The 26,721-nt window shown below is 38.1% G+C and overlaps 2 protein-coding genes across 2 annotated transcripts in view; one reads left to right on the forward strand and one right to left on the reverse strand.

Annotated features, from left to right (window-relative positions):
* Nucleotides 1-5,416, reverse strand: part of XKR9 (XK related 9) — a 71,281-nt gene extending 65,865 nt beyond the window's left edge. The window contains exon 1 of the mRNA XM_037744253.1: nt 5,211-5,416. The gene's annotated coding sequence lies outside the window, so the exon portion shown is untranslated. The remainder of the gene's footprint in view (nt 1-5,210) is intronic.
* LACTB2 (lactamase beta 2) overlaps nt 3,045-26,721 on the forward strand; it is a 31,381-nt gene continuing 7,704 nt past the window's right edge. The window contains exons 1-3 of the mRNA XM_017544608.2: nt 3,045-3,393; nt 10,342-10,505; nt 15,721-15,847. Of these exons, the coding sequence (XP_017400097.1) occupies nt 3,272-3,393; nt 10,342-10,505; nt 15,721-15,847 (413 nt within the window). The 5' untranslated portion in view covers nt 3,045-3,271. The remainder of the gene's footprint in view (nt 3,394-10,341; nt 10,506-15,720; nt 15,848-26,721) is intronic.

Raw genomic sequence — 26,721 nt, forward strand, 5'->3', positions numbered from 1 at the left:
CAGGCTAGAGTGCAGTGCCACAGTCTCGGCTCACTGCAACCTCTACCTCCTGGGTTCAAGTGATTCTCCTACCTCAACCTGCCAAGCAGCTGGGATTACAGGCACCCACCACCACACCAGGCTAATTTTTTTTATTTTTAGTTGAGACGGTTTCACCATATTGGCCAGGCTAGTCTCAAACTTCTGACCTCAAGTGATCCTCCTGCATCAGCCTCCCAAAGTGCTGGGATTACGGGCATGAGCCACCACGCCCAACCAAAAAATATATCTAACTATCTATAGGTTTCTCTACCTAGATATACCACAATTACCTCAATTTTATCTCATCTAAAACATAGTCACTATCTACCTTCTATTTGTATTCTTCTTCTAGCATCTTCTAGTATGACCCTATGCAAGTTGCCTTACTTTTAAATCATTCGGCCCATTTCTTCATCTGCCAAATCAGGAGCTTGGCAATTGATTAAATGAAATCAAGAAGAAAAGTGCTGAATTTTATAAGACTGAATAACAAATTATTGCAAACATTGGCTTTAAACAGCAACGACAAAAAAGAAAAGTGCAAGTGAAAGTTTAATTTTTTTGAAAAAAAGCTAATGAAACTGGACCCTGTCTCTCATCATATACAAAAGCCAACTCAAGAAGGACTAAACATAAGACCTTAAACTACTAGAAAATACAGGTAAAATACATAAGGACATTGATTTAGGAAAAGATTTCATGGTCAAGACCTGAAACACACATACAACTAAAATAAAAACAGACAAATTGGACTATGTTAAACAAAAAAGCTTCTGCACAGCAGATGGAACAATCAACAGAGTGAAGAGGCATCCGTTGAACGGAAGAAAATCTTTGCAAACTATTCATCTGACAAGAGACTAATATCCAGAACATACAAGGAACTCAACAAGAGAAAACACAAATAATCCCATCAAAAGCGGGTAAAGAACATGAATAGACAATTCTCAAAAGAAGACATACAAATGGCCAACAAACATATGAAAAAATGCTCAACATCACTAATCATCAGGGAAATGCATATCAAAACCATAATCCTTAATCTTACCCCAGTTAAAAGAGCTGTTAGTAAAAAGAAAATAACAGATGCTGGAGAGGATGTAGAGAAAAGGGAATTCTCATACACGGTTGGTGGGAATGTGAATTAGTACAACCACTATGGAAAATAGTACAGAGATTTCTAAAATACATACACACACACACACACACACACACACACACACACACACAAATAGAACTACCATATAATCTAGCAATCCCACTACTATTTGTATATCAAAGGGATAACCGCACCTGCAAGTTTATTGTAACATTATTCACAATAGAAAAGATATGAAATCAACCAAAAGTCCATGAACAAACAAATGGATAAAGAAAATGGGATATATACACACAATAAAATACTATTTGGCCATAAAAAATAATGAAATCATGTCATTTGCAGCAACGTGAATAGAACTAGAGTTTATCATGCTAAGTGAAATAATCCAGGCACAGAAAGACAAATATCATATATTCTCATTCATAAGTGGGAGTTAAAAAGTTTATCGCAGACAGCCATGGTGTTTCAGGCCTGTGATCCTAGCACTTTGGGAAACCAAAGCAGGAGGATCATCTGAATCTCTTGAGTTCAAGCATTCAAGGTTACAGAGAGCTATGTCAGTGTCACTGCACTGCAGCCTGGGTGAGAGCCAGACCCTGTAAGTAAATAAGTAAGCTAAGTAAGAAAATTAATTAAGCTAAAGGATAAAAGAAGAGGAGTGCCCAGATTCTCAGTAGGAACACTGTGGTCCAGAAATTACTGTTACATCCTCTTCTCCAGGATTCACTGACTTTCCAGCAGAGTTCTTAAAAAGGGAAGATGTGCATAGCTTCCTGCCTGAATAGCCATCAATTGATGGCTACAGTAAATACATATTGACAGATTAAAATGCCTGATGTAGGAGATTTAGTTGGATACTTCAAGTATTTTTTGAAGGGTATACTGCTTAATTTCCCATTGCAAAGGGAATAATTTATATGATTATTTCAGCGATGATTTTTTTAATACTTTTTCATTAAAAGTGCAACTGTGTCAAACAAGGCAAAAACATTGCTCACACATAACGCAGATGTCATTAGCCAATGTGATACATTACGCTGGTGACTCATAAAATAGGTAAGTTCATAGCAGACCGTTTTTTTCATCAGAAACATCTGAAAAAAAAAAAGAAAAGCCGCCAAGCACTGTGTCAATTTCTCACCTGTTTTTTAAAAAGAGTGGGCTGCTACAGTGGATATGTTCTACATCTCTTTGGGGCAGTGATTACATAGTTTTCATAACTTGATGGACCTGACGATAGGATCTGTGTATTTTCTTTTAGGTAATTCATAACTCAACTTTTTAAATAAAAAACGGTAATTAATATTGGAAAGTTAATACTTGGTGGATTGGAAACCGACTTGTTACAGAGAAAATAAGTCCCTTCCGTCTTGGGCATAAAACGGCTTCCCCAGCCTAGCTCCTTGGACAAGTGGGTAACTCTGGGAGGCTCACAGAGAGGCGCAGGTGTTAGTGCAAGGCAGGTAGGCACAAGGCTGCACACGCAGACTCGTCACCTGGGCAGCCGCCCAATCCCCGTTTTTCATTTGTAACAAAAATAGTGTCCACCTCTTAACAATGTTTTGAGGATAAAATGACTTAAGTGGGATGTTTGTAGAAAGCACTTAGGCATAGTAGGAAGTAGGAAGTAAATATGTGTTACTGCTGTTTATTATAAAAGATGAACAGGCTAACACACACACACACACACACAGCTACTGCCTAAAAATCTGACTAGCAATCCTTCCTAGGATTATTGAGTAACCGTTACCAAAAATGTCTGCCCTTTGCACCATCACAAGACTCTTCCAAATTAAAATGTCTCTAACCCACTTGGATCCACTCGCCTGCCTAGGACACAAACCCGTGAGGAACCAGCCCCTGTGACAGAGTCAGACGCCCGCCTCGCCTCACGCCGACTCGCGCCAGCCTTCCCACTACCGCCCGAGCGGCCCGCGCGGTGTCACGCGACGTCTGGTTCGGCCCCGCCCTTCCCGCCAGATCCCCGCCCAGACGCGCCCGCGGTGTCACATGACACCCGGCCCCGCCGCTGGCCAATCCCCTCCCTCCCGGCGTCACGTGGACTCTCCTCGCAGTCACCGGCCTGTTGGCTTGCTCGGCGCTGGAGAATGCGGATAGCCGACGCGCCGGCTGGCGACTCAGGCGGGAATGGCTGCTGTGTTGCAGCGCGTCGAGCGGCTGTCCAATCGAGTCGTGCGTGTGTTGGGCTGTAACCCGGGTCCCATGACCCTGCAGGGCACCAACACCTACCTAGTGGGGACCGGCCCCAGGTAAACGTCCCTCTCCAACCTCCCAACGTACGCGGAGCCCGGACTGTGACCGCGGCTGCGCGGGCAGCGGGGAGGGCCGTGTGCTGCCCCGAGCCTGGCAGCTCCGCGCCGGGCAGCCCTACCGGGACTGCACGCAGACACTCGGATCTCGGAGCTCGCTAAAATACGACCACCCCGGGTGATAGCTCTCCAGGGAGATTAGTGGAGAAAAAAAGAAAAAAGAAGAAACTTCCTGTTTTGATATTAGACTTACTTTGTTTGATGTTTGAATGCCAGGGTGTGCGTGTTTAAACTGTTGAGAAAATTGGGATGTCTGGAGTCAAGGGTCCAAGAAAGTGTTTACTTTGCACACTTGACTTTCACTGGTGTTTTGTCCAGAGTGTAATTTCCCTTCTCAAAAGCGATTCTGTTGAGGCGATTTTCTCAACTCAGCAGTAGAGGGCAGAATTCTTTAGGCTTCCAAATTGTTTTTCTGTAAAACCGGAAAGAGCCCCTAGCCTGTGGAATCTTAAGAGCTGACATAATTAATTTTGGGGTTTTTTGTTACAATTGTTTGTGACCCTGTTTGAGTTTAATTTGCAGAGTAACATACCTGCATTTCTATGAAGATACTTTTGCTCTTGTTCAGCTGCATTCTGGTTTCAGTGGAATTTATGCAGGGATGGGAGATTTGGTTTATTGCATGGTAAGTCTTAGGCATTTAGCAACTTTTACATAGTCTTTACTGGATAACGGAGATAATGTACTTTTCCAGCATAGAGTTTAATTGTGCAGTCAATTAAAAATAACTTTTAAAATATAATTGATTGCTAAAAACAATTTAGTAAGTATAGTTCATTGAGTTTTCCTTGGAAGTGTCTACTGTTTGGCGTTTTACCAACAAATAAGAATTTTAGAAGCAGCAGACCTGCAAGGCAGGCAGCTAAAAGATTAAGTTCAGAGTAAACAAGGCAGGGCCAAGTAGTTACCAAAGGTTTAGGCTGCCACCAGAATCTAGGAATACAGAGCATTAAGCAGGAAAAATGCTAGATTTCTGGGGTACAGTCTGTCTTGGCTGGAAGTCCCTCAATCAAGTAAATCCATAGGTGGTCTCTCTTCAGTGTGTCATCTTAAACTAGTTCCAAAGTTAATACCTCAGACAAAAGATGCATATAATCAGAATTACCCTGGAAAGTCTCTTAGAAGAACACCATGTTGTAGATAAGTGTATTGTCTCAGTAAGTTCAGCACAACCTGCCTTTTTTCCAGCGTCGAAGCAGATGGCTGGTTCTGTTTGAAAACCAGATGAAGAAATTGGCTTGTGTTTAGGGGCCATGTTGTATGAAAAATACATACTGTATCTTTAAACACTAGAATCACACTCAACATAGCAAAGTGCTAGTGTTAAAGAAGACTTAAAGACTAACTGAGGGAAAAGCAGATTTATAGTCTCTCGTCTTAAATTACTTAACACTGTTACTCACATAAATTAATGGAGTGGAATGGCCAGTGGAATTACTTGCACTATGTAAATTATTTCTCCATATAGTTGAACTAGAGAGTCCACATAGTTGAGCTAGAAATAAGTATAGATGATGCTACTTGATAAAGTAAAAGGTGGCTAGAAATTAATATTGATCGGCCCCATGTCAGATGTTCTCAGATTGGTATCCACCTGTTCCACTTCACAAAACAGCTCTAAGATCACAAGTGGCCTTTATATCACTAAACCCAATGGTATTTTTCTGTTCTCATCTTCTCTGAACTTAAGTGTTTTGACACCATTGACCATTCCCTCCTTCATTTGCCAACACCACATTCTTCAGGTTTCCTCTTACCTCTTGAGCTGCTCTTTCTCTTTCACCTTGATTGAGTCACCTTCTTTACCAAATCTTTAATTATTTTCGTTACTCAAGATGTAATCCTCATCTCTTATGTTCTACTGCATTCTCTACCTAGGTGATCTCATCTACTTCTTTGGCTTTACCTTTATTATCTATTTATTATTAACTACTAAATATTTATAGCTCTAGTTCAAATTCCAACTTGATCTTCAGACTCAAGTAGCCAACTGTTAAATCTATTTGCATGACTCACTGCTGCCTGGAACTCAGTGTTTTCCATGCTGAACTCATAACCTTTCCCGGGAAACTGCCAGGTCCTCTTCCAGCTATCCATATCTTGGTAAACAAAACCATCCCTGCAGTTGTCCAAAGGAAATGCCTAAATACCTTCCCTGACATTTATTTGCTTCCTGCTACATAGCCAAGCCATTATGAAGCTCTTTTCATGTCCCCTGCTACCACTCAGTCCAAGCCAACACACCTTTGCTTAGGCTGCTATAATATAAGGCTCCTAACTGGCTTCTCTGTGACTACTATCTCTCTTCAATCCAATCTCACCAATGTAGCCTGAGTGGTATTTTAAGAATGAAAATTGGAAGGCCTTGCTTATTCTGGCCTCCATTAGTCTTACCAGGCTCCTCTCAAACCTCTCCCATTCCAGCCATGCTGGCCTTAGTACCTCAGATGAGGTTTATGATTCCTCTCTCAGGGACTTCATACATGCTTTCCTCTTTCTTCTACTCATCCCTCCCTTCTTTACCCAGCTAATCTCATTCATCCTTTAGAGCACAGTTGAAATACCATTTCCTCATAGAAGTCTTCCCTGACCCATCAGACTGTATTAGGGGCACTCCATACTTTTCATGGTCCTTATCTCAATGATAATGAAATGATTTTTTTGTGCAAGAAGCTTTGCACAACTTCATGCCCCTCTATAACATCAGTTCAGTTAAAGTATATTCATGGCTCTATCCCCAGCACCTAGCACAGAGCCTTGTACACAGTACAGATAGAATAGTAAATAGTTGCTGAATGAATGAGCATTCTCTACATTTTCTCTTAATTTTCACTATTATGGCTCCAGGACTGTTAGATAACTATAGTTTTTACCTGGTCTTCCTTCCTCATCTCAGCCCACAGATGCCAAATGAACTTCACTAAAACACTACTAGACCTAACTGTGATACTCAGTACATAGATAATTAATAAGCTTTAGAATCAACAAATGATAGCCAAATTGTCCAGAATTTCTACTTTCCTCCTCTGCTCAAGAACCTCTAAAAGCTGCAATTTTAACCATTCCTATCAAAATTGTACATACTTTGTGAGCAATGTGGCTTATAATAGAAAAAGGCAGTCAGGTAGAATAGTTAAACTCTGGACTCTGGCTACCTAGATTAGAATCCTAGTGCCATTTACTGGCCATATGACTTTGGACAAGACAATTCTAAGCATCAGATTCCTGATACAACCCAGTGAAGGTTATATAGTACCTACTTCCTTGGGTTGTTATGAGGATTCAGTGAAATTTAAGTGAAAAAACATACATGAAAAGCGCTTAACAAGTTCTGGCACATGGAAAACATACCATGTTAGCTGTTTTATCACTTCTGCTTTCCTCTTAACATCTAGACAACACTGGTCTCATAGTAGGTGGGCAGAAAATATCTAATAATTTTGTAAGATTGACAGCAGAGACTAGTTAATAGCTATCTTAATATTGACATAAAATACCTATAACAAGGAATTTGATTCTACTAATTTTCCGTCAATTGAAAATTGTTTTCTCCATTCATGTAGCACAGTTATTGTGTGCCTACTATGTGCCAGGCACTTTGCTCTAGTGAATAAATCGTTCATAGACCTATACACATTCATTTATACTCTTCTCTTGAGCCCTTCATTAGCATAATTTGCATTTGCATAATGACCTCCTGAGATAGGGATATTATTGTTTGTGACCATGAAAAACAAAATTGACAAGCCCATGTAGAGATGATACTAATCATCTGGAGTAACTATTCACAGATGTCATGGATAGAGTAACTGCTAAGGGAGATAACCTTTTTTTTCAATTTCAAAACTGATAACAATTTTTTCAAATGTATAGTTGAAGTTTTATTTTTGCCACATAAAGAATGATTCTAGGCACTTAACGTAAGCAATCCCCTTCTGCTAGAGAGGCAGTGTTTTGAATGGAGAAGTCACTGGACCTTGTATCTGAACATGTAGTACTTCCCAGCACTGCCTCTTGCTGGTTATATGAGCTGGAGCAAATCGCTTAGCCTTTCTGAAGACTAGTTTTCTATAAAATAAAATAATTAATAAAGTAATAATGCCTCCCTAGAGTTGATATGAGGATCAAAGGAAATAATAAATATGAACGCTCCAAATGGTGTAAATTACTATATCAATGTAATATGTTATCAGTGTGACTTTTTTTCCCCTCAATGCTTGGTGCAGACTCCTTTTTTAGGTTTTATAGCATCTAGACACCCTCCTTTGTTCTGAATAGATTTATTTCAGGACTTTTTCTGTTTTCTTTAAGAGTCCTTTTGTCAATTCCAGTTTTGTTAAACCAAGACAGGACCATTAGGAAACCTAAAACTAGAGGCCCAGAAACATGTTCTCTTGCCACAGGCCTGTATTTACTCACACTTTCACCTGCAAACAACTAGCACAGGCATTCTAAAAGATCTGTTTTCTTTGCTACTAGATTTTATCAAATTCGTCTATCAACTCTGTTAATTTTGTCATGACTTTTGATCAGTGCAATGTGATCTGGTCTTTAAATTATAGAGTTTTGCATTCATTTTTAGATTAGGAGATATTTCAAAACAGAGTTTCTTAGGAAGAGGGGAAGGCAAGGATTAAGAAATAATTTTAAAATTCGTGGGGCCTTGATGGTTTGAAAAAAATTAAGAAGTCTTACCTGAAGCATGTAAGGATTCTTTTCAAGAACCAGAAGACCCACAAAAATAGTCCCAGTGACACTAGTTTATGGGCAGTGAGAATTTGTGGTAAATAACCCCAAATGCATGGAGGCAGCCAAAATCTAGGATGGGTGGGCTAAAGAGTATTATTGGAGGTATCATAGTATTATAGTCTTACATATTTTTAATTAACATCACTAAATGTGCACAGTGCTGAGTACAGTACAATGTATTGTAGATATGGAAATAAATCCATAAATTCCTTGAACCAAATAGACAAGCTTTCTGCCCTGAAGGTACTCAAATTTATAGGGTGGTGTTGGATGTGTAGGTAATAAACAAATATGTAAATACATGTTACATGGTAATAATTACTATTGTAAAAAAGCAAGGTAAGATGGCTAGGAATGGCATTGGAATTCACTGTGACCCAAGTCAAACTCATCTCACATTTGCTCCCTCCAGGGTTTACCATCTTGATTAATGGCACACCAGTCATCCCACCTCAGAATCGCCAACTGTTTCCCTCCTTCCACATCTAGTTGTTTAAAAAAATGGCTTAATGTTCTTTAAGCCATTCATTTCTTCCTTACATTTTTACTGCCAACAGTACCCTATAATAAATGCCCCCATTGTAACCTCTGGTCTCCTGTCTCCAGATAGGACAGTTCAACACTGTGTTTCTGAAGGACATCTACTGTGCTACAGAACATAGGGTGCAGACAGAAGCCAATGGGCTATTAGGCCATTGCTCTCCTCCCTTATGAGAAGCCAGTTTGTTTTTGTTGGCTGTGGATCACAGGGAGTAGAGTTAAGGAAACAAACCAACAACAAAAAAAATTAGCCATCCAGTTACTCACTGTTTAATTTTAATGCTTTGCAAAATGCTTTCTATTGTCCGTTACTTTTATTGTTTATTTTCAGTCATATGCAGTTCCCCTTCTCACCAAAGTAGAATGTAAGCAAGGTTGTTTTGTCCTGCTTACTATAAGAAACAAAGTTGTGGCACATATTGGGTAATCCATAAACAGTTATTGATCAATGAATGAATAACTCAGACTTTTCATCAAGACTAATCTGTCAGCCAGCCTGAATTACTGGGGTGGTTACTATGGAACAGCATGAGTGAAGAAGTTTGTGAATTGGATCTTGAGTTGGGCATGGTGGCTCAATGACTGTAATCCCAGCAGTTTGGGAGGCTGAGGTGGGAAGATTGTTTGAGCCCAGGAGTTAAGAGACCAGCCTGGGCAATATGACAAAACACCATCTCTGCAAAAAATACAAAAATTAGCCGGGCATAGTGGTGCATATCTGTGGTCCCAGCTACTCAGGAGGGGAATGTGGGAGAATCTCTTGAGTCCAGGAGGTCGAGGCTGCAGTGAGCTGAGATCACACCACTGCACTCCAGCCTAGGTGACAGAGCAAGATCCTGTCTCAAAAAAAAAAAAAAAAGAATTGGATCTTGAGGAAAATGTCACCCCAATGTCTTTAGTGCGGCAAAACTTCATAGCCAAAGGCCACCTCATAAAATCATGAGGAAGGGCAAAGTATAAGGAAGATTCAGAACCACAAGCAAAAAAATACAGCTAATGGGGTTGTCTAAGTAAAGAAAGTAAACAGCTCAGACATTTCCCTGTGCTTCACTAAGGCCTTCATTTTCATGTGTAAGGGTGCTAGTGCCAAAGACTAGTTTCTTTAGGGGTGCCATTGAATCAAAATCTTTCATATGTATAAAACTTTTGAAATATATTGAGATAAGAGATCTCAAAGGCAGATAGATAAGAGCATATATTCTGAGCATCAGAATACCTGGGTTTGAAAACTGTTTCTGCCATTTACCTGCAGAGTAACCTGGGCAAATTACTTCTAAATGTAATAATAAAATATCTACCTTAAACAGTTGTTATGAGGAATGCAGTTATTAAAATATGTAAGGTCCTTGAAATGGTACCATGTTTATTTTAATTGCTTTGTAAATGTTCGAGATTACTGCTCTTATTCCTTGTTCAGACTTATATTTAGCTCTAATTTTTTTCAGGAAACTTTATTAGGGTGAGATTACTATAGTTAAGCTAAAGTGACATAGCTATTTTGAGCATGTTGAAAATAAAATAATTTTTGCAGTTTAGCAAAGTAATACTAATGTCAACTCTGTGTTCCAGTTGTGTGATTATCTTCCATTTAATTTTCAGGAGAATCCTCATTGACACTGGTGAACCAGCAATTCCAGAATATATCAGCTGTTTAAAGCAGGCTCTAACTGAATTTAACACAGCAATCCAGGAAATTGTAGTGACTCACTGGCACCAAGATCATTCTGGAGGCATTGGAGATATTTGTAAAAGCATCAATAATGGTAAACAGAAAACATTCATTAAGCTCATTGAGGAAAGCCATGTTTGGAGAATAATTTATTTCAGTTACAGAGCTAAGTAGTCTATAAACCATTTACTAAATACCTCAGATTTAATTGGTACTTTTAGAAATTGCTGAGACTGTTGAATACTGTCCCTAGTTTTAACAAAGGAGGAAAGGAAAGTCCTGAGTTCTGTTTCAAATCCTCAATTTTACTTTAGTCTGTGTGACAATTACTATTCGGACTTAATCATAACTAACAGCTGTTGAGCATTTACTCTGTGCCAGGCACTATACTAAATACTTTATGTGGATGCTGTGAGGTAGGTGCTGTTACTGCTCACATTCTAACAGATAATCTCAGGCCTTCTGTAACTTTAAGGCAGTTATGAAGATAAGCTGAAATTCAAGCAAGATATCATTGTATTGATAATTCATTGTCCCTGAAACCTATTCAATACTGACATTTTCCATGTCTTTATTTCCTCATCCCACCATCACACATCTAGATTCATTAATTCATTCAGTAAACAAATATTTAGGTGACTGTTATATGTCAGACAGTGTTCTTGGCACAAGGGATATAGCAGTGAACAAAACAGACTCTGTTCTCATGGAGTTTTCATTCAAATAGGAAAGGTAATTGTAAATAAATAATAGGTCAGGCCGAGTGCAGTGGCGCACGCCTGTAATCCCGACATTTTGGGAGGCCAAGGTGGGTGGATTGCTTGAGCTCAGGAGTTTAAGAGCAGCCTGGGCAACATAGCAAGACCGTATCTCTACAAAAAAGTACAAAAATTAGTTGGTTGTGGTGGCGTGCACCTGCAGACCCAGCTACTCAGGAGGCTAGGGTGGACAGATTGCTTGAGCCAGGGAAGCTGAGGTTGCAGTGAGCCAAGATTGTGCCACTGCACTTCAGCCTGGGCCACAAAGTGAAAAAAAGATAGATCAAATGATGATGGGTGTTATGCAGGAAAATAAATGTACAAGAAGAGAAAGGGAAAAGAGTAAAGTAGAGAAGGGCAGGGACTGTTATATCCAGGGTGGACACAGAGAAGGAGCAGGCAGACAGCATTACAAGAGGAAAGATGCTAGAATGGGAGCATGGTTGGCACATGAGGGGCACAGTAAGGAGGTCAAGAATATTCATGCTTATTTACATTGAGCTAATATTTTCAAACATTTGTAAAGATCTGCTTTTTTAGGCCTTGTGACTACAATTGGGACATCAGCATGGTATCAGCTACCACAGCCAATATCACCAGGCTTCTAGTTATAAAAAACTGCCAACCAAGCTGCTTTACCCTCTTACCTCCTTTCTTCCAATCTAACGGGACTGTGTACCACAGGAACTTATAATCTCTCGGTCTGACTTTTTCTTGCTTTTCCTTCTCTTGTCTTACTCTTTTACTCTTGTCTTACCTCCTCTTTTAATCTACCTATTAGATCTTGTGAATTAAAAACCTAGCTTATGCCAGGGATGGTGCTATATGCTCATAATCCCAGCTACTCAGGAGACTGAGGCAGGAGGATAGTTTGAGTCCAGCAGTTCAAGACCAGCCTGAGGTACATAGTGAAACCCAGTCTGGAAAAAAAAAAAAAAATATATATATATATATATATATTCTGTGGTTACTTACTAAGCTTTGTCACTTCAGTCAACTCTTCAGATTTTTCAGTTTGAAAAATTAAAATGTTTATGGCCCACTTTTTTTCCTTCATAAATCAATTTCAATGAGCTTTAATTTACAGACATAAAATGTGCCCATTTTAAGTGAACAGTTTGGTGAATTTTAACAACTGTCAGTACCTATGTGACCACTCCAGTTAAGATATGGAACACTTCCTCCATTCCGAAAAGAGGTCCCCTCATGCTGCTTTGCAGTGATTTCATCCTGTCCCGAGCCTCCAACAACCACTCATCTACTTTCTGTCACTAGACATTAATTCTGCCTATTGTAAAACTTCACATAATGGAAGCTTAAAAAGTCACTCTCTGTCTGACTTCTTTCATACAGCATCATGTTTTTGAGGTTCACCCAGGTTTCCTGTTATCAAGAGTTTGGGGTTCCTTTTTATTGCCAAGTAGTAGTTCATTGTATGACTGTGCCACAATTTGATTATGCATTCACCTGTTACCATTCACCTGTTAATGGACATTTGACCAACTTTAAATTGGAAATTAAAATAGTTTTAGATTCCATACAAAATAATGAGTATTTGTATAATAGATTAACCAATTTAATTGATTTAAAGAAAGTTAAGCAGAAATTTGACACTGCTTTTTATGCCCACTAAAATTTTAATATTATATTTGAAAAGTGGCTTGTTATCTTTCCTTAGTGAAAGCTAGACAGGCTGCATACACACCTTAAGTTGCTCAGCATTGAAATACAGAAATACCTTCTAGAATCTTTCTCCCAGAAGTTCCATGTTCTTCATTCTCTAAATCCTTAATCCCTAACATTCTTGTTAGGATCCTAACATTCTTGTTAGGATGAGAATGTTAGGGATTGTGTTTTCTTATTCTGTTTTGTTTTACTAGTGTTTACTTTGGTCCATGTTGTTTTCTTATTTTGTCTAATAATTGGTATGGTAGAGATTTTTCAACTACTTCACATTACTAAACCTGTATTTTTACAGGCCACACCTAAAATATAAATGCCATTTATAAGATTTCTATGGAAACGTACAGTAACCTCAAAACAACCTGCTTACAAAATTACTAAACACAATCAGGGTATAATTTGGAACTCCTAGTGACTTAGAACCTGAATTTTACTACATATAAGAACTATGTAGACCCAGGTTGCTCTAGTATTTTGTTTTGGTTTGTGTTTTTGTTTTTGTTTTGAGACAGGGCCTCTGTCACTCAGACTGAAGTTCAATGGCACCATCTCAGCTCACCACAATCTCTGCCTCCTGGGCTCAAGCGATTCTCCTGCCTCAGCCTCTGGAGTAGCTGGGATTACAGGTTCCCGCCACTACTGCCCAGCTAATTTTTGTATTTTTAGTAGAGACGGGGTTTCACCATATTGACCAGGCTGGTCTTGAACTGCTGACCTCAAATGACCCACCCACCTCAGCCTCCCAAAGTGCTGATATTGCAGGCATGAGCCACCACACGCTGCCTGTTTTGGTTTGTTTTTAAGTAAATCTTTTAAAATGTATTTTCCTTTGTTATCTGATAATTTAAAATTATTTTGAAACTGAATTTGGATCTTTGCCACATATTTCACATCTAAGTCCTAGGAGTCAAATGTTTGCTTCTATCCTATTAGAATATTTTTATTAAGCATTTTTATACATAAACAAATCACACATTTATATTCAGCTTAAATAATTCCCAGTACCAGTGATGTTGCAATTATTCAAACCTTAATAAATGATTGAGTTTGTTCCTGTTAATACAATTATATGATAGAGACAGAAAATAAGTAAGTCATTACCAGAAGCTAGGAAGGAAGGAATCGGAAGTGATTATCATTAGGTACAGAGTTTCTTTTGGGTGCTTTGAAAATGATACTAGTGATAGTTGTACAATTATTTAAATACACTTAAAGAACTTCTGAGTAATACACTTTTAAAGGATGGTTTTTATAGTATATGAATTACAATTTTGATAAGCCACTATTAAAAATAATAATATTACATGATTGTTTTCACCATACCATTCTTCATCCTGCCTATAGGTGGCTATTGTGAATAGGATATGTGTTTTCATTTATATTTACACATAATTTTGAAAACACTGAAAGATAAAATTATGTAGATTAAAAACAAAACAAACAAAAAAACCTCAGTATCTCAATCTGTTCTATAATGTCGATTCCCAAAAAAGCATATCATTGCTTTCTTTTGGCCTCTAAGATATAAAATAATAGAGTTTGGGGTTGGAGAAGGGAGATGTATTTGTTGTTGTTCCTTTTCTTTTTATTTCAATGTTTCTGTCTCCTTTATCCTCCAGACTAGCACATTTTTATGCCTTGTCAATTTCTCTTTGAAATATCTCTTTCTCCCCCATACTTCCAGTGCTACCATCTTAACCCTAATATTCATTACTTTCCAGCTGGGATATTGCAGTCATTCCCCTTCTGGTCTGTCTGATCTCCTTTGAGTCTCCCTACCCACAGCCACCACTTTGATCATCAGTTAACACTGTTTCATTATCCTACTACAGAGTGTGCAGTGATTACATATGGTAAAGTTTAAATTCTTCTCTTCTGTAAAAGGCAATTTAAGACCGTTTCTGATCTGAGCTTGTCTTACCTATCTAACTTTATCTCCACTCTTCACAGCCAGTATTTTGCAGTAGAAAAGTCGGTAGCATTATATTATCACACATATCATGCTCATTCTCATTTTAATGCCTTTTCTAATGCTGTTTCCCTTACCTACAAGTCCTTGTTTGTACCTTTAACTATCCTGTTCATCCTGTAAGTCACACCTCAACTTCTATCATATTTATAAATCCTTTCTGACTTTCCTTTCTCTGAACTCCTGCTGCCTTTATTAATATTCATTAAATGGTACCAAGTATAGTTCTTTGTTTTGTATTTGTAAGTTTTAGTTTCCCGACCATGACAGCTTTTAAGAACTTTGATATCACAGTGGTTGTATTCGGTATACCTAGTATACTGGTTAGATAATTGGCACTCAATTGTTAATTGGTTAATTAACTTACTTTCTTTGTGTCAGTGAGGGGTGTTATAGATTAAGCTTATTTTAAAGGTTTAATATCTTAGCCACTGGTTTGGGCCTCCATTTCAGTACTCACAGCAAGGGCCTCATGATATCATCCTTTTGTTATTAATTACTGTCATGACACCTTTACTATATGTTAGGCACTTAGATAGAGAGAAGTTTCCAGGTTCTGTGTTACTGTCTCTTCAACAACTGTCAGGTTGCCAAAGCTAGCTGAGATTATAAACAACTACTTTCAGCTTTTTGTATAAACTAGGAGTGACTCAAAAAATTAGAGGCTTCCATATAGACCTAGAGGGGCATGAAAGAGTGAAGAGCTCTTTGGTTGAAAGATATGAAATAGTTACATTCCAGAGATAACCTGTTGTAATTCATCCCATTTTCTATTGTCTCTTAGTGTTAATATTTTATACAGTCATTCACAAGTGTTAGCTCTGTGAAAGTTGATCTATTAATAGGCTGAATTATCATTTAAAGTGTGAATTAATATATTTTACATGTTTTATGACTAGACACTACCTATTGCATTAAAAAACTCCCAAGGAATCCTCAGAGAGAAGAAATTATAGGAAATGGAGAGCAACAGTATGTTTATCTGAAAGATGGAGATGTGATTAAGACTGAGGGAGCTACTCTCAGGTAAGTAAATGTCCCTTAGCCAGGGAAGGTGAAGGGTCTGTGTATATGTGTTACAAAAAAGGATGGAAAGATCCCAGCACTTTGGAGGCTGAGGTGGGAAGACTGTTTGAGCCCAAGAGTTCAAGACCAGCCTGGGCAATATAATGAAACCTGTATCTACCACCAAAATAAAAATTTTTAATTAGCTAAGCATGCTGACACATGCCTGTAATCCTAGCTATTTAGGAGGCTGAGGTAGGATCATCGCTTGAACCCAGGAGGCGGAGGCTGCAGTGAGCCAAGATTGCACTATTGCACTCCACCCTGTGCAACTGAGTGAAACCCTGTCTCAAAAAATATATATTATATGAAGGACAGCAGATTTATGCATATGTGGGGGTATCTGTAAAGAGTACATCAGGAAGGATACAAAAGAAATCCAATAACATTGCTTACTCTGGGAGGAGAAAATGAGTCGCTTGAGAAATGAGAAAAGAAAGATTTCACTCTTTATTAAATTGTTTATTTGAATCATACGATTACCATTTTCTTAAAAAAGTAAAGTTTACATTTTAAAAAATTAGCATTGTCTCCTAAGGTGGCTTAGGGATCCCATATTCTCAATTTCCCATATTCTCACGGATGACCCATACCTAAATTAAGTAAGTTTTAGGCCTGACTCATTATACCTCATGACCTATTTGAGAGATTCAAAATGGTATTTGAAACTCAGTTATTTTAAAACTGAACTCCTCTCTCCCCCACAATCTGTACCTGTTTTCTGATCTCAGAACATCCACTTTTCTCAGTACTTAAGACTTTACTCATTCTTCTAAGATAGAGCCTTCAGCATTGTCTTGCACTGCTCTTCACCTTTACCATCCCCCTCCCCTTGCCCACCACACTAATCAGGTTAGTTTTTACATCAAAAATATTTGTCAGCTGACACAAATAAATGAAAACACATCCAAGCTCATGGATGAGTGGGATCAATAATGTGAAAATGACTATACTGCCAAAAGCAATCTACAAATTCAACACAATCCCCATCAAAATACCACCATCATTCTTCACAGAATTAGAAAAAAAAAAAATTCTAGAATTCACATGGAACCAAAAAAGAACTCGCCCAGCCAAAGCAAGACTAAACAAAAAGAATAAGTCTGGAGGCATCACACTACCTGATTTCAAACCATACTGTAAGGTCATAGTCACCAAAACAGCATGGTACTGATATAAAAATAGTCACATACACCAATGGAACAGAATAGAGAACCCAGAACTAAACCCAAATACCTACAGCCAACTGATCTTTGACAAAGTAAACAAAAACCTGAAGTGGAGAAACGACATCCTATTCAACAAATGGTGCTGGATAATTGGCTAGCCACGTATAGGAGAATGAAACTGGATCCTCCTCTCTCACCTTATACAAAATCAACTCAAGATGGATTAAGGACTTAAATCTAAGACCTGAAACTATAAAAATTCTAGAAGATAATATTGGAAAAACCCTTCTAGACATTGACTTAGGCAAAGATTTCATGACCAAGAACCCAAAAGCAAATGCAATAAAAACAAAGATAAATAGTTGGGATTTAATTAAACTTAAGAGCTTTTGTATGGCAAAAGGAACAGCAGAGTAAACAGACAACCAACAGAGTGGGAGAAAATCTTCACAATCTGTACATCTGACAAAGGACTAATATCCAGAATCTACAATGAACTCAAACAAATCAGTAAGAAAAAAACAAGCCCATCAAAAAGTAGACTAAGGACATGAATAGACCGTTCTCAAAAAAAGATATACAAATGGCCAACAAACATGAAAAAATGCTCAACATTCACTAATGATCAGGGAAATGCAAATCAAAACCACAGTTCGATAACACCTTACTCCTGCAAGAATGGCCATAATAAAAAAACAGTAAATGTTGGCATGGATGTGGTGAACAGGGAACACTTTCTACACTGCTGGTAGGAATGTGAACCTGTCCAACCACTATGGAAAGCAATGTGGAGATTCCTTAAAGACCTAAAAGCTGAACTACTGTTTGATCCAGCAATCCCACTACTGGGTATCTTCCCAGAGGAAAAGAAGTCATACAAAAAAGATACTTACATACAGAAGGTACTTGCATACACGTGTTCATAGCAGCACAGTTCACAATTGCAAAATCATGGAACCAACCCAAATGCCCATCCATCAACAAGTGAATAAAGAAACTGGTATATTTATATGATGGAATACTACTCAGCCATAAAAAGGAATGAGTTAGGGACTGGGCATGGTGGCTCACGCCTGTAATCCCAGCACTTTGGGAAGCCAAGGCAGGCAGATGACCTGTGGTCAGGAGTTTGAGAACAGGCAGGTCAACATGGTGAAACCCTGTCTTTACTTTAAAAATGCAAAAATTAGCCAGGCATGGTGGTACATGCCTATAATCCCAGCTACTCAGGAGGCCGAGGCAGGAGAATCACTTGAATCTGGGAGGCGGAGGTTGCAGTGAGACAAAATCGTGCCATTGAACTTCAGCCTGGGCAACAAGAGCAAAACTCCCTCTCCCAAAAAAAAAAAAAAAAAGAATGAATTAAGAATTAATGGCATTTGCCTGGATGATATCGGAGACTATTCTAAGTGAAGTAACTCAGGAATGGAAAAACAAACATTGTTTGTTCTCACTGATATGTGGAAGCTGAGCTATGAAGACACAAAGGCATAAGAATGATACAGTGGACTTTGGGGACTTGAGGGGAAGGGTGGGAGGTGGGTGAGGGATAAAAGACTACAAATAGGGTACAGTGTATATTGCTAAGGTGATGAGTGCACCAAAATCTCACAAATCACCACTAAAGGACTTACGTAACCAGATACCACCTGTGCCCCAATAACTTATGGAATATATATATATATATCTGTGTGTGTATGTGTGAGAAAGAGAGTCAGCTGAGCACAGTGGCATGTGCCTGTAGTCCCAGCCACACAGGAGGCTGAAGGAAGGAGGATCACTTAAGTCCAGGAGTTCTCAGCTGTAGTGCACTACGCCAGTTACGTGTCCATGTTAAGTTCTGTGTCACTATGGTGACCTCCCAGACCTTAGGAGCTGGACCCACCAGGTTGCCTAAGGAGAGGTGAACTGGCCCAGATTAGAAACAGCAGGTCAGAACTCCCATGCTTATCAGTAGAGGGATCAAGCCTGTAAATAGCCACTGAACTCCAGTATGGGACAACAAAGTAGAAAGCCATCTCTTAAAAAAAAAAATAGGTAAACACACACACACATACACACACACACACACACACACACACACACACACACATACACATTTGTCAGTGCTATCCCTTCTTCACGTCCACTACCAATACTTGCTCCTTTATCTTACTGTCTCCAGCTCTTCCCTTTCTAGCCTACCATCCTATATTGTGTGCTCTTGAAATCTTTAATGATTCACTGCATACAAGATATGTTTATTCTCTTTACCATACCACAGTCTGGCCCCAGGCCACTTTTCTGGTCTTCTCACAACTCCCCTCACAAAAACACTTGGCCATGTACAAATACTCCTAGACATATGCCTGTGCATGCCTTTGTTTATATCTTCACCTTTATTGGATATTGCCCTGTTCCACTACTTGTCTCCCTGGTAAATTCTCTTCAAAGCCAGGTTCACATGTTACTTACATCAAGAACCCTTTCTGGGGAAACTAACTGTTCTTTTCCACTTTTGTCCAAATTTTATTCTGTGATAGCACTTACTAAGTTGTATTGTGGTTTTTGTATGTGGGGGTAGGTGTCTCCTTAAAAAGCAATCAGCTCCTTAAGTTCACAGTATTAGTTAATGCCAATTGCCATAGCAGAACAACTCAGAAATGTTTAACGGCCCAAACAGGAAATAAGTTTCTTTCTTGCTCACATAAAGCCCCAGAAAGGTTCCCAGTTAGCCAGTGGCCCTCTGCAAGTAATGATTCATGCTCCTTTAATCTTGTGATTCTACTCTCCTCAAGACTTGTCTTTCAAGATTGGCATGCTCAGCTCAATCAATCCAGCAGGTAGAAGAGCATGGAAGGGATATTGCATGGGAAATTTTCATGGACTAAATCTTCTGTTGCATTGGCCGTCAGTTCAGTCATAAGCCACCCCTAACTGTAGGGAGTCTGAGAAATATAGTTTAATTGTATGCCCAGCAAAAAAGAGGAAATAGGTTTAGTAACTAGATAGCCATTCTCTGATACAGATAAATACCAGGTTCATTTCATATCCTCAGCCTCTAGCACATAGAAGGCACTAAATATTTATCTTACATAGTGTTAATATCTATAAAGAGGCAAGTAAATGAATAGATGAGTAAGAGAAAATGAAGTAGTAGATGTCTATGTCCTTTTTTAAACTGGTACCCCCTTTCTTCTACTGTATTGTGATTTCCAAAATGTAGTTTAGAAACCTGGTAGTTTCTGACCAGTTTCATTTCAATCCTCTTGTTGAAAATATAGCCAGGTGTGGTGGCTCACACCTGTAATCCAGTACTTTGGGAGGCCAAGGCAGGTGGATTGCTTGAGCTCAGGAGTTGAAGACCAGACTGGGTAACATGGCGAAACCCTGTCTCTACCAAAAATACAAAAAAATAGCCAGACATGGTGGTGTGTGCCTGTGGTCTTAGCTACTGGGGAAGCTGAGGTGGGAGGATTACTTGATACTGTGAGGGCAGAGGTTGCAGTGAACTGAGATAGTGCCACTGCACTCCAGACTGGGTGACAGAGCGAGACTCTGTCTCCAAAAAAAAAGAAGAAAATATAATAGCATGTTATATAATTTGCTCATGACACCAAAAGAAAACATACGTTATATTAGTACTTCCTTAAAAAGTATTCTTGACAATACTGAAATTTCCTCCATAGCGCACCAGCCCTAGATCAAGTTAATGAAAGGTGTAGACATGGTTTATTGAATCTTCTGTCTCAAAGATTTGGGAATCACAGTACTGGTTTATTACAGTTATCATAGAATCATGGGTATTCATTACATCTATACCTAATATTGCAGATTAAAAATATGTAGTCGTTTGGTATTAACTGCCATCCAGGTGGAACAGGACATTTAAAAAAAAAAAAAACTTCTTATCAAAGTATAACATATAAATAGGAAAGTACACATAGCAAAAATGTACAAAGTAATGAATTTTCCCAAATTGATCAAGGCCTATAAGCAGCATTCAGATGAAGAAACAGAATAGTATCAGTGTCCCAGAAATCTTCCTTGTGGTGAATACTGTCTTGGGTTCCTGGAGTGAATTGATGCCAAGGATTCCAAATATTACATGAATTCTATTTAATTTTTGTTTTACTACACTCTGATGGGAATCTGTGTAAAAATTTAAGAGGAAAACTGACCAAAAAAAATCAAAAACAGACACACATTTTTTAAATGACTAGTAGTAAATAATCTTTTCTCAAAATACAAATTCTCATTATGCTAAAACCTGGATAAAACATTTAATTTCCTGATGACCATGGTTTTCAATTTGCGCTTTTATGAAGTAAGAAAAACCCAACTGTTTTCAATATAAACATATAATATTTTAAGCAAAACCTTTGTTAAGCTAGCTAGTGAAAAGACATTTGACAAAGTTCCACTCTGTATAAATAACAGCACTTAAGAGTTTTGTTCAGCAAAAGTTCCATAAATAGAAGGTTAAAATCTGCCTAAGTCCTCATGTGTTCATTGGCCAGTTGATGTTGCCTACTTGCCAACTTTAAAAAAAAAAAATGCAGTAGGGACAGAGATAATACCCACCAAGAACCTTTGCAGTAAAAAGAAAACTAGAAAGGTTTTTCAGTAAGAATTTGATTCTGGATATAAACTAGCAAGCTAAGTTTAATTTCTTGAAGAAAAGTCAAGTCTGACAGTTTTTGATCACTGTCCTGAATTCTCTGAGAGAGTCATCCATACAAAGTCTGCTCTATCAGAGAAGTAACCGAACTAGATAAATTTTCTACCTGATGACTAGGAAGGCCACAGCTGCAGTTCCTGTGGTCTTTAGCAAAGCACCTCTGATGTCATTTCCTTTTCTCCTCCTGCCTGTGTGAAGTGAATTTTAACAGTTTTATGCAAATTACAGCAGCCACCCAGGTAACTAGAGAATTGAGATTACTGATTTCCCAATTTTAAAAATGCTGCTGCTTTAAAAAATATCACAGAAAGCAATTACTGAGTTCTGGTATGGTAGGGGGTCTGAAAGGGCTGATAATGAAGGAGGCATTGCAAACACATTGACAGATAAGAGTTTTCAGACGAAGAATGGTTCTCCGAGTGAGTTTTTGTAGATTAAAAACAGAAAGATTGGGGTTCTCTTTGTTAATGCATTCTATGCGTTCATAAGATTGTCCATAAGATATGACACACACCCACACACAGACACATATTTGGAATTATTTTCATATAATATTGAATACTTTTATTAACAGCTCACAGCAGGTTTAACCAGACAAAAGAGATGATTTCTAACAGCTCTTTAATACCTTGCCATTGGATCAACTATAATATAGTAATTGTTTGCAATATATGAAATATACACTTAGAAACCATAAAAGCATAATAGTTCTTAATGTCAGACATTGGCCTTTCAAAAATAATTGTTCCCATTGTACTAATATATCATGTTCTTGTACCTTATATCTATTACATTATTAGACTTTTTAAAGACTTCACAGTTTCAATATTTAATATTAAAGATTTAGTTGATTCTTATATCTATGGCAAAGGAGAAACTTCTCTAAGTTATAATCATTTCAGTTCTCTTAAATACTTTGTTTAAGAGTTGAATTTTATCAAATGCCTTTTCACTGTCTAGGGAAATGAGCTCATTAGTTTCCTCTATAGCTTTACTAATTTTTCAGGGATCTTATCATAATGAAACATTCTTGCATTTTTTAATAACCCTTATTCGGTCATGATCTTTCATTGTGCTTTTTGATTCTCTTTGTTAATATTTTGGTTATTATTTTTATAATATTACTAAAATTGGGTAGTATTTTTCTTTTTGTACCTTTGTCAGTTTGGGGCTTCATCTGTTTCTTCGTTGTTGTTTTTTTTTTTTATTTTGTTTTTGAAACAGTCTCTCTCTGTCAGCCAGTGGGGAGTGCAGTGGCACGATCTAGGCTGACTGCAACCTCCACCTCCTGGGTTCAAGTGATTCTCCTGCCTCAGCCTCCTTAGTAGCTGAGATTACAGGCATCTGCCACCATGCTTAGCTAATTTTTGTATTTTTAGAAGAGACGGAGTTTCACCATGTTGGCCAGACTGGTCTCAAACTCCCGATCTCAGGCCTCCGCCTCCCAAAGTGCTGAGATTATAGGTGTGCCCAGCGTTTTTCTGTGCTCCCGGAGAGTTTAAGTACATGGTAGTGAAATTATCTGACCTTTAAATGTTTGGTAGGATCATCCTGTGAAAATACTGAGCCTTTAGTTTCTAATGGCAGTCACACATCTTTTTACTAGAGCTTCCCTGTTACTTATTAATTAATAATATGGTCCTGTGAATTAAGCTTAAAACAAATAACTTTATGCTTATTTCTGTACTTATCTACTTTTATAGATTCTTTTTTAGTATAATGTTGGCCTAAATGAGTTTTGTATTGGAAATTAAACTACAATCAGATAATTTTGTAAAAAGACAGGTTTACTTAGGCTGAGCGTGGTGGCTCATACCTGTATTCCCGGCACTTTGGGAGACCAAGGTGGGAGGATCCCTTGATGCCAGGAGTTCAAGGCTGCAGTGAGCCATGATCACTCTACTGCATTCCAGATTAGGTGACTGACAGAGTGAGACCTCATATCTTAAAAATAATAAAATTTTTTAAAACATTTTTCAAAAGGTTTATTACTGTGGCTTCTAGAATCTAAAATCCAAACTTAAAAACATATTTACATATCATGGCTAGGCCCCTCAAGGTCTCAAAAAAGAGAGACACACATGATTACCTTTATTGGTATAGTTTTGTTGTATAGGAACATACAGGCAAATGACATAAATGATTAGCTAGGAGGAGAAAGTGGTTGCCTCTAGGGAGAAAGAAAATAAACAGTGGGGCAGTAACAGTAACAAATCTTAGAGAACTGTTTGATTCTTTGCTACATCTTGTTTTTCAATTTGATAGCTTATTATCTTCCCACTGTGAAAAAATTAGAATTGGGTTTTCCTCTTCTCCCACTTTTGAGCACCATTCCTGTCTTCTAACCTCTCAATGTCTCATAATGCTGGTTAGAGCAGCATTCAGTATTGATTTTATGACTGTAGACACTATTTACAGCTGAACCATGTAGTAAACTATCCTTACTTTTCCTGCTTTCCTGTAGTTATTGTTTTTCCTTGTTATTTTGGATAATTTTATGTATATCACTAATTTAACTCTGAGTATATAAATCTTGCCTCAGAGTGTTTAAATGTATCACAGATTCTCTCAATTTCATCTTCTGGAAGAACCTTCCATTTAAACCTTCCATCTAATAACTTGCTCCTGTCTGGGCTTGTTTTCCTCCAGGCCTGGTGCTAGTGTCAACTCAGAATTCCCTGCACTCTCACTGGGGGCTTCCCTTTGCCTCTCTCCAGTGTTGGATCTTCTTTCTCCAGTGCCCCATAACTTTGTTAAAACCTCTGTTTGGGGGGAACCCATCTCCAATAGCTTCCTGAGAAATGGTGAATTTTTGAGACCATACATGTCTAAAAATACCGTTTTTTAATCTAACTTGATTTAAGGTATTTATGAGTATCGATTCCAAGTCGAAAGTCTTTTTCCTTCTCAGTATTGTCTATAAGGTTTCATTTCCTTCTGGTTTCAGTATTGCAATAGAGAAATCTAAAGCCCTTCTGATTGCTGAACTTTTTTGGTCCCTGGCTTTTGCTTTTTTCCTTCTTGTCCACTGTATTCTGAAATTTCACAGTGATTCCTTCATCTTAAAATACTCAGCATGCAAAGGTGCAATATTTTCACAATGGTGTGTTCTGAGTCCCATCATCAGAAAAAACTCAGAGGAGTTGACTGTAGTTTTAGTCAAAGCAGAGTCTTTGTCAATCTTTGATAGGCCCTTTCAGTCTGGAAACATGTCCTTCAGTTCTAAAAATTTTTCTTGAGTTGCTTATTTTCTCTCGTCTCTTTCGTGCTATTTCATTTACTAAAATTCCTTTTATTTTGTTAGAACTCCTGTACTACTCTATTTTTTTCTCTCTCATTTTTCATCTTTTTGCCTTTTTGCTATATTTTCTGGGAGATTTTTATTAACCTTATCTCCTAATCTTACTACATGCTTTTATTTCTGTTCTCAGATTCTTAATTTTCAGGAACTCTTTGTTTCCTAAATGTTCCTTTTATACTAACCTATTCTTGTTTCATAGTTGCAATTTCTGCTTTTTTGGCTGAGGGCATTATATTCTATGGGGTTTGGTTGTTTTGTTTTGGAAATTTTCTTCATAATTCATTGCCTCTACATTCCTTTGTTTGCTTGTTCGTTTTTATTCACTGTCTTAAACATGACTTTCCAACAAGATGACTAGTAATCCTAATTATCTTGTTATGTTTACTAATTATGTTCTGATGGAAGCTACAGAGCTATTTAGGAGCTTTGAGAATGTGAGGGGGAGTCTTTTGTAGGTTGTAAGCCTCACTGCAGGATAATCTGGATGAGCTCTTCAGTTGGGAACCTTCCAACACTGGTATCATAGAGTCTTTCCTCCTGAGCTGGTGAAATAACTTAGAAATAAGACTCTTCTAATCTTCATGTAGGGTAAAGGCCTAATTGTCAGAAATATGGAAGCTGAGTGTAGAAGGAAGACAGGAATCTACGCATATTCTTGTAGTCTTTCTTTTCTTTTTTTTTTTTTTAAATATATTGTCACTTCCTTCATCTGTGCCTGTGTTTTACCCCCTTCAAAGATTAGATCTCCAGCCTTTCACTTAGTGAGATCGGGGCACTTCTCAACTCAAAGTGGGAAGAGACTCTGAGGATCTGAATGTTTGTTGAACAAACTTTCAACAGACTTCTTATTTCAGCCACCCTTCCTTCCACTTCACCCTCCACTTCCAGATTTCTTGTATCTTCAGACTTTGAGGAGTTCGGCAGTGCCGATCTGATTGGTTTTCAGCTTTCCCCACTGCCTATTTAGCCTTCCATTTCCTCATGTCTGATAAGTCACTTATCACTCATCTGTATGTCATCGCATTTGCCCTATTCCCACAGAATATTCCATTATTGGGAAGATTTATTAAATATTTTCCAAGCATGGCCAGGTGCAGTGGCTCACGCCTGTAATCCCAGCACTTTGGGAGTCCAAGGCAGGCAGATCACTTGAGGTCAGGAGTTTGAGACCACCCTGACCAACATGGTGAAACCACATCTCTACTAAAAATATAAAAATTAGCCAGATGTGATGGCGGGCCTCTGTAATGCTAGCTACTCAGGAGACTGAGGCAAGAGAATTGCTTGAACCTGGGAGGTAGAGATTGTTAATGAGCCAAGATTGCACCACTGCACCCCAGCCTGAGCAACAGAGCAAGATCCTATCCAAAAAAATTAGACAGATAGATAGAGATATAGATATATATTCCAAATACATAAAAACTCAATACTGACTAGAATAGGTAATTATCCTCTTAAATTAAATATAAATCATATTTCTTCAGACATTTATTGCTATTTCCTGTGATTTATTTATGTAAAATGGAGAGGTTAATAATACCCACCCCAAAGTAGTGTGAAGATTAAATGTATAATACATGTAAATCCCTGAAGAGAGTGCCTGGCACATGGAAAGCAATATATTTCTAAAATTAGCTACTACTAAGTACCAAACACTAAGTGTATAAAAATGAAAATGAAGTAAGAGTCCTGCCCTTTCAGAACT

Source organism: Cebus imitator, unplaced genomic scaffold (assembly GCF_001604975.1).
Source record: "Cebus imitator isolate Cc_AM_T3 unplaced genomic scaffold, Cebus_imitator-1.0 Scaffold9, whole genome shotgun sequence".
Classification (NCBI taxonomy): domain Eukaryota; kingdom Metazoa; phylum Chordata; class Mammalia; order Primates; family Cebidae; genus Cebus; species Cebus imitator.